At 44.0% G+C, this 14,286-nt stretch overlaps 1 protein-coding gene across 1 annotated transcript; it reads left to right on the top strand.

Annotated features, from left to right (window-relative positions):
• Nucleotides 1–272: 272 nt before the first annotated feature.
• On the top strand, nucleotides 273–4,912 carry LOC121393641 (protein kinase C delta type-like). The gene is made up of 5 exons (XM_041562674.1): nucleotides 273–460; nucleotides 823–961; nucleotides 2,212–2,403; nucleotides 2,509–2,637; nucleotides 3,151–4,912. The coding sequence occupies exons 1-5, from the start codon at nucleotides 273–275 to the stop codon at nucleotides 3,262–3,264; spliced, it is 762 nt and encodes a 253-aa protein (XP_041418608.1). The 3' UTR covers nucleotides 3,265–4,912.
• Nucleotides 4,913–14,286: the final 9,374 nt, after the last annotated feature.

The following is a 14,286-nucleotide window of genomic DNA, read 5'->3' as shown; positions in this document are numbered from 1 at the left end:
AAAATTGAGCTAATTGAGCCTTGGAACATATATCTTTGATATATAATTTTTTGCATTTAAATTTGTTAAACAAAACCTATTTATATGACGTTGACTCACATCCTCAAATGCCCCCCACACAGCTCCCAATACTGCCCTATTGACTCTGTTAATGTTGATGCAGTTGGGAGGGGGTATGAGATCATTGCAGCAGGCCCAAGTTACATAGATGGTTTTATTAAGTCCCTTTAGCCCTTCTTTTTACCAGCTCTACTTCTGTGTAGTAATGTCTCATGTCTCACATTCTTCTAACCTGCACTTACCAGCGTGAAGCCTTCTTTGTCCTGGAGTATGCCAGTGGGAAATCTTTATGGCAAATGATTCTTCGTGACGGAAATCTGCCAATGTCGAGAATCATATTCTACACAGCAGAGATGGTGGTTGCCCTCCAGTTCCTGCATTCTAAAGGAATCATTCATCGGTCAGTAAAATCTCAGTATATTGTGTTTGTGTTCTTTAACCTTGTAAAGTTCTTTGAGGTCAGTATAAGTGGCTACTTATCAACTATAAGTTCCATACGTATAGAGTACTCTATTATGCCCTCAATCAATCAAGGACAGTGGCACACAGTGGGCTTTGTTGTACGCTTAATTTAAATTAGTTTATCACCTTCTTTTGTGGTTTATTTAATTGAGGTTATTTTTAACAACAATTAACTTTCTTAAACAGAAGGGAATAAAATATGTGATCACATTTAACTGACAAAGACTTAACTTGTTCCATGAACCTTGACCTCTTTGTATATTTTTCTGAAAGTAAATTGTTCTTGTGTTTAACCTACAGTGATCTGAAGCCGGACAACGTATTGGTGGATAAAGACGGCCACATAAAGATCTGCGACTTTGGCCTTGCAAAAGAGAACATCACTGGCCAGAGGAATAACTACGGCTTAGCAGGAACCCGTGGATATCGGGCACCAGAGGTAACATAATTTGTTGTAAAATATTTACAATATATGCATAGTAGCATATATATTGGAAAAAAAGGTTTGTATAAAAAAGAGAGAATAGTATCAACATCTCAGATGATCCCATTCCCATGGGAATCTATCACCTGACAAATGCTGGCACAATGCCAATTCCGGCAATTTAGTTTCTTAGAATCTATTAGGGTCCAGTTTCGATGTTATAATTTTCACTGGTCTGAACCCAATGTGACCTTTACATGATTACAGGTATAGGATACGTTATCCGGAAACCCAGTATCCAGAAAGCTCCAAATTACAGAAAGGCTGTCTCCCATAGACTCCATTGTATCTAATTAATTTAAAAAAGATTTCCTTTTTTTCTGTAATAATACATTAGTACCTGTTATTTGATCCAAACTAAGATTTAATTGATCCTTATTGGAATCAAAACCAGCCTATTGGGGTTGTTTCATGTTTATATGATTTTCTAGTAGACCTAAGATATGAAGATCCCAGGTCCCGAGAATTCTGGATAACAGGTCCTATAGTATTGAAATGAAACTGAAACCGTCAGTCCCAATGTTATAACCTTTAATCCTGTATCAGAAAACAGACCAACTATGTACTATTAACATTTAAACACACTGTATTTCAATATTAAAACAAATATATTTATTAAACAACGGGTTAACAGAACTTCCCACCTTAAAATCACTGGTAGGCAAAAGAATGCACCTCTCCTGTTGCAATTAAAACTTAATTAACACAAAGCATTCTAAATGACATTCAATACATTTTATACAGCACATGCAAGAATGTCAGTTATAGTAGTTACCAGAAGTCTTATTATGGCGATCTTAGTAAATATATTTATTATGTTAGTTTTGTAACATGCTAGAACTGCACCAATGATCTTATTAGAGTATTAGATTAATTTTTATACCTGTTGCTTAATAAATATATTTGTTTCAATATTGATGTATGGTGTGTTTAAATGTTAATATTACATGTAATTAAGGTAACTGTGTCCGTCCCTTTTCTGATGCAGTTTAGACATTCCAATATGTTGCAAAAAGACATCCCAGGTGTTGGGCAATGATCTTGTTGCTGTACTATAAGCATTGTGATTCCTATTGACAGTCGAGAGAAGCAGTTTATAGCAATTCCATGGAGAAAACTGTACTCTTGGTTCTCTTTACTATCACACATATAAGGAGTAAATATATTTGTTGGTATAATTTGTTTTATTTATTTTCTCTTTAAAGGTTCTATTACAGGATGAGTACAATGCAGCCGTGGATTGGTGGTCTTTCGGGGTGATAATGTATGAAATGGCCACAGGTAAATTGCCATATTCAACATCAGGCAGCATTCTAAATCAGACCTATGCGATAATGACGGAAACACCAGATTACCCATCTTATATGAGCGAGGAAATGCTGGACCTCCTGTCTAAGGTAAATAGATATACTGGCATACTGCTTATGTGCCTGCCAATAATGCAGGGAGTTACCTAGTATAACATCTGCAAAACTCTAACATATGACCATGTTTCTCTTTAGCTTTTGGAGAGTGATGACACCAAACGAATTGGACTGAATGGGAACATCAGGGAGCATCCTTTCTACAGCACTATCAACTGGGATGATCTGGAAAATCGAAGACTGGAGACACCTTTTCAGCCAGGAATGGTAAATTAATGCGCTGCAGCAATCAATGCACTTTTTGTATACTTTCATGAAATAGCAGGGCAGAGGTCTTCTGACTTCTTATACATGTATGAATTATGTGAAAACATGGTCATAACCGTAACTCTCCCATTGTTCCAGTGATGGTCAGCTAAAACATCTATCATAAGCCTTTACCCAAAATAGTTGTCAAGTTGGACCTCCCTTAATAACTAAAAGCCCCCTTTAGTAGACAGCTCCAAAAATTGCTGCTGCTGATATCTACCAGAGTGATAAGGGATAACAGTTTTAAGACAGAGGTTGTCCGGTGCATACAACCCCTGATGTTATTGGGATGGAGGACAGATCTTTTGCATAATAACACCAGGCAAATGAGTTCATCCTTTTCTTCCTTGCAGTTAGGAAGCTCGCAGTGACCAATAAGGTGTTAAAACAAATCTACTTAAAACTATGAGTGAAATTAATACACAATTCTACTGTTGTATAAAAGTTTAAGTGCTTTTCTCTTGTTCACAGCCATCTGCGGACGACTTCTATGAATTTCCACTACCATTCTCCACTCATAATTGCAATGGAAAGAATTTAAAAGATTTCTCAGAAGTTGATCCCAACTGGAATTGGCAGGAGTAAGGCATTATCTCTGTTCTAACATGGGATACCATCATTAGTTGCTGCCTGTAACAACCTGAGGCCTTTAACATCGTACCATCTGTGGCAACCTGCACCCCTAAACAACCAATCCACCTGCTGTACCAAACCTAAACCATCTCCTGTGACTGTCACCTGGTTCTGCCATCAAAGCTAGCACCAGACAGGATCTCTGACTGTAGCTTCTAAAGGATGGAAAGGTACAATGGTGAGGTTACATCTGGAATGAAGAGATTGCTAAACATAACCAGGTTACCCCCACCCTCCCCCAAACATCTGCCTCCCTCCTATTCCCTTACCCGTGATTAACCCCTTTCCTAAGTGGCCCACTCCAGTGGCATAACTATAAAGGAAGCAGACCCCATGGCCGCGGGGGGCACGGATCTACTTCCTTTATACTGTCTCCTTCCTTATCCCTGATTTCCCTCTTTTCTAATCACTAAACCACACCCCAAACTTCTGTCTCTCTCATTTCCCCTACCCATGATTGACCCCTTTCCTAAGTGGGTCACACCAGCAGCATAACTATAAAGGAAGCAGATCCCCTGGCCGCGGGGGGCCCAGGTCTACTTCCTCTATACTGTCTCCTCCTACTCCCTTTCCTCTGATTTCCCTCACTACACAACACCTCAAACATCTGCCTTCCTCTTATTCCCTTACCTGTGATTAACCCCTTTCTTAAGCAGTGGTGTAACTATGAAGGAAGCAGACCCCCTGGCCGCGGGGGGCCCAGGTCTACTTCCTCTATACTTTCTCCCTTCTGCTCCCTTACCCTTGATTTCCCTCCTTCCAAATCTCTAAACAACACCCCAAACTTCTGTTTCTCCCTTATTTCCTTACCTGTGATGGCATAACTATAAAGAAAGCAGACCCTGTGGCTGCGGGGGGCATGGGTCTACTTCCTCTATACTGTGTCCTCCTTTCCCCTGATTTCCTTCTTCCTTATTTACATTTTCTCTCTTTTACTCTCAATCCCTTTCCCTATTCCCAGCTTCTTTACCATCCACTTTTAAACCCTCCAGGTTTTCTTCCATACCTTAACCCTAGCACTTCCCATACCCATGCCCTCTTTGTCCTCTCCACAACTTCTCCCTCAGCTCTTCTCTGTGAGTGTGTGTGCTCTATGTATTTGTGTGTGTGATTGAGTGTAAGTCAGTTTAGTCATTTGAAATGCTCACCCATTTGTTGAACAGGAGAACACTGAGATATATTTCTTACTATTATCCACTAGTATTTCTAGGTGCGTCTAGAGTCATTTTACTTGCAGTCCATAGCCAGTTCAGAGGTCACTGTATTTGTAGAGCTTGCATTAATAGCGCAGCTGCTGCTGACTGTACTGGAGGTGAAATTGGCTTAGAACCACCTTCAAATGCCCTTGTGTGTATCATCCTTACTGTTCTCCTGTTCAATGAACCAGTCACCAGTGCCAGGATATTTTTATAACCTGGTACTTTCCCAAATGTATGCCAATACTGAACCAACCCATATGCCCTGACGGTAGCATTGTCCTTACTGTACAAAGCTACTGTTTTTAGTAGAATTAGGAAACCATTGATCCAGGGATTATACCGATTGCCATTTTGGAGTCAGGAAGGAATTTTTTCCCCCTTCTGAAGCAAATTAGAGGCTGCTTCAGACGGGGGTTTTTTGCCTTCCTCTGGATCATCCAAAATTAGGTAGGGTTTGTTTGAGCAAAAGGTTGAATTTGGACACCTTTTTTCAACCATAAGATCAATGCCACACCTGGCTGAGAAAGCTGATCTGCACCCATTGACTCCATGGTATAAGTGCACTGACAGTCATGGAACAGATTTTAGTGTTAAAATGCATATTTCTCTGTCGTCTCAGGGGGACACAGGGAACAGCTGGGGTTAAGCTCCACCCTCCGGAGGCAGGACACTTGTATGAATAATCAAAAGGGGGCGTGACCTAGGGACTGGCTTAACCCGGATGCTACGCCAACCTATTCAGTTTTTAAGTGTCCTGCTAGGAGGTTGGACATTATCCGTTTCAGGAAGAAAAGATTATCTACATATCTCAGACCAGCCCAGGCTGGCAGCAAGGGGTCTCCCAGGAACAGGGCTACTTGTATCCTGAGGGGACTCCCTTCGTGGGAATCCATACCGGGGTCTTTTCCTAGCCATCTGGCTATATCGACCATCCATACGTCCCTGCTCCTGATAAGGATGCAGAAGGTTTGGCCGGTGTGTGTGTGTGAGGTGATATAAATAGTTGGACTATGGGGGAATTCCCTGGCTCCACTAGCGCTGCTTGTTGGTATTGCCTAGGCTTGTCTGCCGTTTTTTCCCCCTCCCTTCTCCCCCTCAGTGTACCCGCAGTTACCATTGCTGTTCTTGTTTCCCAGGGCTCTCTATCCTGGGTTCCGGGGGAGAGAGGAGAGAGGTGCACGAGCAGGACAGGATTCTCCCTCCTCTCTGTTTGGCAGCCGTCTGTGGTGTGCGCATTGTCAGTACGCAGCCAGAGACGGAGGATGCGTTCCAGGCGCCATCTTGGTTTTTCGCGCGCTTCAGGTGGAACGCATCGCTCCGTTTTCAGTCTCTGCTGCGTTCCAGGCGCCATCTTAAGTTGGTTCGCGCCGGTTTACAAGCGCAACGCCGCAAGAGGATTTCTTTTCCTCGCAAAACAGGCATTTTCAGCAGCAACTGTTAGTCAGGCCAACTCCTCACCCCTATTACTGGTTAGGAGTTCTTTAACAACAAACTACAGCAGCAGCTTCTGGCCAGCAGACTTGAAAGTTTTGCCAGGGTCAGCTTATCCCTCACATCTGCTCAACCTGCTCAGTGAGTACCTCAGACACTGCTATGGCAGAAGGTAAGTCAGGGGGTTTATTCCCCAGACCGGGGGGGAGAGCAGCAGTGGCAGCAGCACAGGTCACTTACTTTATGTGTACAAAGTGCAATGCAAAAATTCCAGGGGGTCAAGGTGAGCCTCTCTGCAGACCTTGTTCAGGGGGGCAGGGAGTTACACCAATTCCAGGGGCCTCATCCAATCCAACGGATTTTCAAGCTGGGATTTCCAATTTAGATGACATTTCTCCAAATGGAGTACCTGGAACTCCCTCAGACCCGCCAGCCCCTCTCTGGGCTATCCAGTTGTCTCAATCACTGGCATCCCTACAGAGTTTACCCTCCATTGCAAATAATTTGGGTAAAGCTTTAGCCAAACTGGGTCAGAAATCCGGTGGGAAACGCAAACGAGTAGACAGTTCAAGGGGAGAAGCTAGTAATCATACCCCTTCAGAGGGATCATCAGCTGAAGCTGACTCTTCCCAATCAGAGGGTGAACTACCTCCATCCGAGGTGTCGTCTGGGGAGGAAGAGGAAGATTGCGAAGACCAAAAAGGTCGTGAACCGCAACACGACATCGATAGTATCATTAAAGGGGTACTAGAAGTACTAAAAATTACTCCCTCAACAGAACAACAAGCTCAGACTACTAGTCTATTCAAAAGACAGCACAAATCCGCAACAGTCTTTCCTCCTCATGATCAACTCCTCGCCATCATACAAGAGGAGTGGAATTCTCCAGAACGAAAATTCCAGGCGACCCGTAAATTCTCCAAGTCCTATCCCTTTTCCAAGGAATTGGTAGATAAGTGGTCCATGCCACCAACAGTGGATGCGCCAGTCTCCAGATTGTCTAAAACCACAGCACTACCAGTCACAGACTCTGCAGCTTTTAAAGACCCATCTGACAGACGTCTAGAGGGATTTTTGAGGGCACTGTACTCATCCGCAGGTTCTACTCTTCGTCCGGTACTAGCCTCTTCCTGGGTAGCAAGGGCCATACAAACATGGTCCGATTCCCTAATCAAAGACATTCAACATGGAGTCTCTAGATCTGAGCTTCTTGCCACGGCACAGTTGATAGCTGAGTCTTCCGCGTATTTATGTGACGCTACCTTGGATGCGGTCCAGATCACTGCCCGCACCTCAGCCTTGTCGGTAGCTGCCCGTAGAACGCTCTGGCTTAAGAGTTGGACAGCTGACATTAGTTCGAAGAAGTCACTAACCTCACTTCCTTTCAAGGGGCAGCGACTTTTTGGCGAAGAACTAGAAAAAATCATATCACAGGCCACAGGGGGAAAAAGTACATTTCTTCCCCAGAGCAAAAGCAAGACCAATTCTTCCTACAGACGCGGAAAATTTTTTCGTGGCCAAAGTGGACGTTACAACAGACGCAGTAGTCCTCCCCAACGTTCCCATTTTAGAACAAAGAACAGTGACAAGGGACGCCCTACATGGAAGACTAACAAGTTTCACAACAAGCCCACAACTGATAAGTCCACATCAGGTTGACGGGGCATCCCCTCCGGAGTCACAGCATCCGATAGGGGGCAGGTTGCTTCAATTCCGGGAGGTGTGGAACCGACATTCGTCAGACATTTGGGTCAACGAAATAATTTCAGAGGGCTACCATTTGGACTTTTCTTCTCTCCCCCCCAGAAAATTCCTTATGTCCAGAATCCCGGTCAAACCAGCCAAGGCTCAAGCCTTTTTGGAATGCATATCCAACATGGAACAGAACGGAGTGATTGTACCCGTGCCCCCGCTGGAGAAATTCTCCGGGTTTTACTCCAATCTATTCCTAGTGCCCAAGAGGGACGGATCCTTCAGACCTGTTCTCGACCTGAAATTCCTCAACAAGCACATACGCTCGGTACGATTCAAGATGGAGACCCTGCGCTCTGTGATTCGGGGAATGGAACCAGAGCAACTATTGATGTCCCTAGACATCAAGGATGCGTACCTTCATGTACCGATTTGGCAACCTCATCATCGTTTCCTGAGATTTGCCTTCAAGAATTTCCACTACCAGTTCGTAGCCCTCCCCTTCGGCTTGTCATCGGCCCCTCGGGTATTCACCAAACTCATGGCGGTTACGGCTGCCTCCTTGAGACTCCAGGGTGTATCGGTGACGCCCTACTTGGACGACCTTCTTCTGAAGTCCAGGACAATAGAGAAGGGCAGAGCAGATCTTCAGACGGCGATCCGATTACTCCAGGACTTTGGCTGGACAATCAACTGGGAGAAGTCCAGTCTATTTCCCAGCCACCAGATGACATTCCTGGGTCTCGAATTCAACACCCTCACCCAACGGGTGACCTTACCTTTGGACAAACAAATGAGGATCAGAGACCAAGTTTCCAAACTATCTCTCTGCCAGAGTCCGACTATACACATGGCCATGAGGGTTCTAGGATCAATGGTTTCGGTCATAGAAGCAGTCCCATTCGCACAAATTCATCTACGTCCTCTTCAAGCCAACATCCTGTTGGGATGGAAGAGAGGTCCTCTTTCCCAGAAGATCAAACTTCTTCAAGCAACGACGGAATCTCTACAATGGTGGATGCGACAAGACAATCTGTCAAAGGGCCAATCCTGGGCGATTCCAGATTGGAAGGTAATCACGACAGACGCCAGCCTCCAAGGCTGGGGAGCAACATGGGACAATCTATCTGTGCAGGGTACATGGTCTCTCCCAGAATCCAAACTTCACATAAACATACTGGAGCTTCGGGCAGTGCGACTAGCTCTTCATCATTGGTCAAGCCGTTTGCAGACAAAATCAGTGAGAGTTCAAAGCGACAATTCTACCACTGTGGCTTACATCAACAGACAGGGTGGAACCCGCAGCAAAGCAGCACTAGCAGAAACTCAGGAGATTCTGAGTTGGGCGGAACGCAACTTTGTACGACTGTCGGCTATCCATATCCCAGGAGTGAACAACACAAAGGCAGACTTCCTCAGTCGAAACAATCTAGATCCAGGGGAATGGGAACTTCATCCGGAAGTTTTCTCAGATCTTGTCAGTCAATGGGGACTTCCCCAAATAGACCTAATGGCTTCCAGAACCAATCGCAAGGTGAAGAGATTCTTCTCCCGCTCCCGAGACCCTTTAGCAGTAGGGGTGGATGCCATGACCCAGATTTGGAAATTCGATCTAGCCTACATTTTTCCACCACTACCCATGTTGCCTCGGGTCCTCAAAAAGATCAAGCTATCACATTCCACAGTGATTGTGATAGCTCCCTTCTGGCCCAGGAGGACCTGGTTCTCCGATCTCCAAGAAATGTCGGCAGCACAACCAGTTCGCCTTCCATCCAGATTGGATCTCCTGTGTCAGGGACCCATAGCCCATCACAACCCGGGCTTATTTGCTTTGACGGCATGGCTATTGAAGCCGACATATGGCGAAAACAGGGCATAGCTGAAGAGGTTATTGACACAATGTTGAAGTCACGCAAATCTACATCGTCCAAAGCCTATCACAGGGTATGGCGCAGTTACTGGAACTGGTGCAAGGAAGCACAACTACCTTTTTTCGAGTTTAATATTCCAAGAATCCTATCCTTTCTACAGCGAGGATTCAAGCTGGGCCTCAAATTGAGTTCTTTGAAGGTACAGGTTTCTGCATTGTCAGCTCTATTTCACTCACGCCTAGCTCTGGAAGATCCTGTGCACACCTTTCTGCAAGGAGTAGCCCATTTAGCTCCTCCATTTCGTCCCCCGATCCCTGGTTGGGATCTCAATCTAGTCTTGGAAGCCTTACTGGATTCACCTTTCGAACCGTTAGGCACAGTTACTGAGAAGTGGCTCACCTGGAAAACAGTGTTTCTAGTGGCGATTACTTCAACCAGAAGAGTTTCAGAACTGAGTGCACTTTCATGTGATCCAGCTTATCTAGTATTCCACAAAGATAAAGCAGTTTTACGCACAGTGCCATCCTTCCTACCCAAGGTTGTGTCCTCATTTCACATAAACCAGGAAATTGTGGTACCGTCCCTATGCCCTGAACCTAAGAACTCTAAGGAGAAGCGACTTCACAGTTTAGATGTCGTCAGAGCTCTTCGCTGGTACTTGGAAAAGTCTAAGTCCTTTCGACGTTCTCAAAGACTGTTTGTAGTTCCTAATGGGCCTCGAAGAGGCATGGCGGCATCCAAGACTTCCATTGCTAGATGGCTGAAGGAGACCATCCGACAAGCTTACATTTCCAAAGGACAATCTCCACCAGAGCATGTCCGAGCACATTCAACACGATCAATGGGAGCTTCCTGGGCTTGGCGCAATTCAGCATCCCTGGATCAGATCTGCAGAGCGGCCACCTGGTCGTCTGTTCACACATTTTCTAAATTCTACAAAATAGACACCTTTTCCTCTTCGGAGGCTGCTTTTGGCCGAAAGGTGTTACATTCAGTGGTACAGTAATGTGCCACAATCTCTTCGCTCCCACCCTGCTGTTCTTGGGGCTGCTTTGATAAGTCCCCAGCTGTTCCCTGTGTCCCCCTGAGACGACAGAGAAAATAGGATTTTTGATACTCACCGTTAAATCCTTTTCTCTGTAGTCGATAGGGGGACACAGGGCTTCCCGCCCCGCGGCGAGATGTTGACCACGTTGGTCCATGAGGGAATACTCCCTGAGTTACCAGTTCTGCTAGTTAAGTTTTATTCCTATTGTTTAGCAGTCTCTTTGGTACAAACTGAATAGGTTGGCGTAGCATCCGGGTTAAGCCAGTCCCTAGGTCACGCCCCCTTTTGATTATTCATACAAGTGTCCTGCCTCCGGAGGGTGGAGCTTAACCCCAGCTGTTCCCTGTGTCCCCCTATCGACTACAGAGAAAAGGATTTAACGGTGAGTATCAAAAATCCTATTTTATGCTGCTTTGCACCAAAATCTACTCTGTGTGTGTCAGGGCACTTACACCATGGAGAAGATGGAAGTGGATCTGCTTTTTCACAGCCTGGTGTGGCATTAGCCTCACTACTAAGTGCAGATAAGATAATTCAAATCACCATTAGAATATAAATTAAAACAAACTAAAACAAAATCCCCTATGCTTTGCACCAAAATCTACTCTGTGTGTGTCAGGGCACTTACACCATGGAGAAGATGGAAGTGGATCTGCTTTTTCACAGCCTGGTGTGGCATTAGCCTCACTACTAAGTGCAGATAAGATAATTCAAATCACCATTAGAATATAAATTAAAACAAACTAAAACAAAATCCCCTAAAAACAAAACTGAATCAAATAGGAGGGGGTTCAGTGCTGGCTTTTTTAAGCCGGTAATTGGCTACATATGAATCTAGGATCAGGGACTATTCCAGCAAACCACAGCAATAATATTAGCTTATATATACCAATAGCTTACTATGTGATTTGCTTTAATATGCATGTATGTTGTATGGCTTTGTGAGACATATGAGCATTGTAAAAACAAACCAAAATTATCTAGGGCATAAAATAGCTTGATTATTCAAAACACTGCCTAGACACTACCTGTTTTGTACCCCAAGTTAGATTAGTAATTTGATCAGCTAAATAGGGACATCATTAGTCATTCACCAGTATTTATAATCTAAAATCCTTACTGGTTAGGGGAGTAGTGCTGCAAATAATATACTTAGCCAAGCAGCGCAGTATAAATCCCACCTGCTCTATATGTCTCAATGTTATTTTCTCCAACACAGTAAAAATAGCCAATGTATGTGTCAGTGTTGTGTCTGAATGTGAACTTAAAAAATCCCAGTGAAGAGCTTTAGGGACTAAATAGGGAACATTGCAGCAATTCATATGGTTAGCAAATCATTGGGGATTTCATTCTCCTAAGGACTGAACTCCACATCACGATAAGGACCGATTTGTCGCCAGGTGATGGCACGCATGTGATGTGTCGGACGTGCAGAATATAATGGAACTGATCAAGGAATCAAAGGTACAAACGACACTCGATATAACTGTCGGATGGAGATGCAGCATGGGGCGTTCACATCCGTCAGTCGATCCATGTCGTTTGTACCTGCGATGTCTCGATCAGTCCCATTATATTCTGCACGTCCGACAAATCACATGCGTGTCATCACCTGGCGACAAATCGGTCCTCAATGTGCTGTGGAGTTCAGCCATTATGCCTATGATCACCAGAAGATTTGCTCCAACAAAATAAAATTAGCTAGTATATATGTGAATAAAAGCCAATTATGTGTGTGTGTGAATATTTAGCTTGTGCCTCTCAGTCATTACTGAGGAGGAAAGGTCCCATGACGGTTTGTCACTCAGTGCTGGACCAGCTAGGGAACTATTGCAGCAAATTATAGGGTGAGCCATTTGCTGCAATAAATGGACAGTAACAAGAGTTGAAGCCTTGACGTGGCGTTACTGCTCACATGGGTAACCATGTGCCAATTCAACCATTTATGAGGCTGTGATAGTGATTGTGGAGTATGTTTAGTATTTAGACCATTGAATAACTTCATTTTACTGAAAAACGAATCTTACGCTTACATTTTGTTTTCTAGGCTATTTTTATTTCAAAACACGGAAACTATGTAGAAAAAAGGAAATATACAGTTTGCTTAATTATTCACTTTAATTTTCTGTAAAGTTGTCTTTTGGCTCCATAACAGATTTCAGCACTTGAGTAAGCAAATACCAGCAGGAGACTTGGATTGCGACAAAAGGACTGGGCTTCCTACATAAGGTGGGTGGCTGGTTAGGGACAGAGTTTTGGAGGATGAGGGGGATGGGATTGAAGGATCAAGGCATTTCCAGGTGGGATTGAAGCCCCGCAATTTCTAAGAGTAACCCTAATTGTAGGGTAATTAAAGGATAATGAAACCTAAATTCATTGGGGGTGGCAAAATCTTAGGTACTCCTGATTCATTTCAATCTGTAATGTTATCCCAGGATTAAGTTATATATATATATATATATATATATATATATATATATATATATATATATATATATGCTACTCTGCTTGCCACAACCTTTTTCCCAGATTTAGAATTCTGGCTGCACAGTAGAATAAAATCAGTCTTTCCTGATGAAAAGCAGCTCCATGGCATGGACCAATATTATCATAGTTGCAGTCTGCTTACATGGAGTTGAACCAAACAGAGTATTTCTGATTGGTCTGTCATTGATAGCATGTGCCATGGATATAGATTTTGGACACGGAAGAGTGCACTGGAGAGTGGAGGTGAGAGAACAAGGGGCCGGACCAGGGTTAGGTGAAGAAGAACGTGCTTGGCCTCCCACTTCATTGCGCCCTAGGCATGTGCCTCTGCTGCCTGCCCCGTGTTCTGGCCCTGCGTCAAAGCTGTAAGAGTGGCAGCAGTTTAAATTTCTTCATTGAAAGACAAAGTGTGTTGGCTCCTCCCCCTTTGGGGCATTCAACAAATATTTCATTTTTTCATTTATCTTTTCATTTATGATGACCCCATGATTATGTGATTCAAGTGTGGCGAGTGTGGCTTCAAAGCTCTAGGACGAAGAAGTGTGGAGAGTTTGGGTGATAAACCCCTAAACTGTAGGAGGAGAAGCATTTTGAAAATGGGGGCAATAAGAATAAGAAAAAGATTAAAAAGCGAAAGGGGTGGGTGAAAGAAGAGGTATGTGGCACCCCCACTTCGTTGCTCCCTAGGTACATTCCTCTTCTGTCTATCCCTAGTTCCGGCCCTGCCTCAAAGCTGTAATAATATCAGCAGTTTAAATCTCTCTATTTAAGTCAATGGGTGAAATTTGATTGGCTGCTGTTGGCTTCTTCCACTTTGGGTCATCAAACAAATGTTGCTGTTTCATTCGGGGGGGGCCCATGATTATGTGATTCAAGTTTGGTGAGTTTAGCTTCAAAGCTGTAAGAGTGGCAGCAGTTTGAAAATCTTCCCTGTCAAAGTCAATGGAAAAATTAGGGTGTTCTAAGGGGCGCCGCAAAAAGACCCAGAGTGCAGGATCACTTTGAAAAGCACAAGCAACCTGCTACACTATAGGATGAAGAAGTGTGGAGAGTTTGGGTGCTGTACCCCTAAAACTGTATGAGGAGAAGCATTTAGAAAATGGGGGAGCACTAAGAATAAGAAAAAAATTAAGAAGCGGAAATGGAGGAACAGTAGTAAACCAACATTATCCATTTGTAGCCTTACAGAAAATTTGTTTTTAGATGGGGTCGGTGACCCCCATTTCATAATTGGAAAGAGTCAGCA

The sequence above is a fragment of the Xenopus laevis genome, chromosome 5L (genome assembly GCF_017654675.1).
Source record: "Xenopus laevis strain J_2021 chromosome 5L, Xenopus_laevis_v10.1, whole genome shotgun sequence".
Taxonomy (NCBI): Eukaryota; Metazoa; Chordata; class Amphibia; order Anura; family Pipidae; genus Xenopus; species Xenopus laevis.
This window is presented reverse-complemented; position numbering and strand designations above follow the sequence as displayed.

Excerpts from the sequence above, each read along its gene's own strand:
- LOC121393641 (XM_041562674.1), top strand. The coding sequence starts at position 273 with ATGTCTCACATTCTTCTAACCTGCACTTACCAGCGTGAAGCCTTCTTT. Across the intron at positions 962-2,211 it reads GTGGATATCGGGCACCAGAG|GTTCTATTACAGGATGAGTA; the intron begins GTAACATAATTT and ends TTCTCTTTAAAG. Across the intron at positions 2,638-3,150 it reads CACCTTTTCAGCCAGGAATG|CCATCTGCGGACGACTTCTA; the intron begins GTAAATTAATGC and ends TCTTGTTCACAG.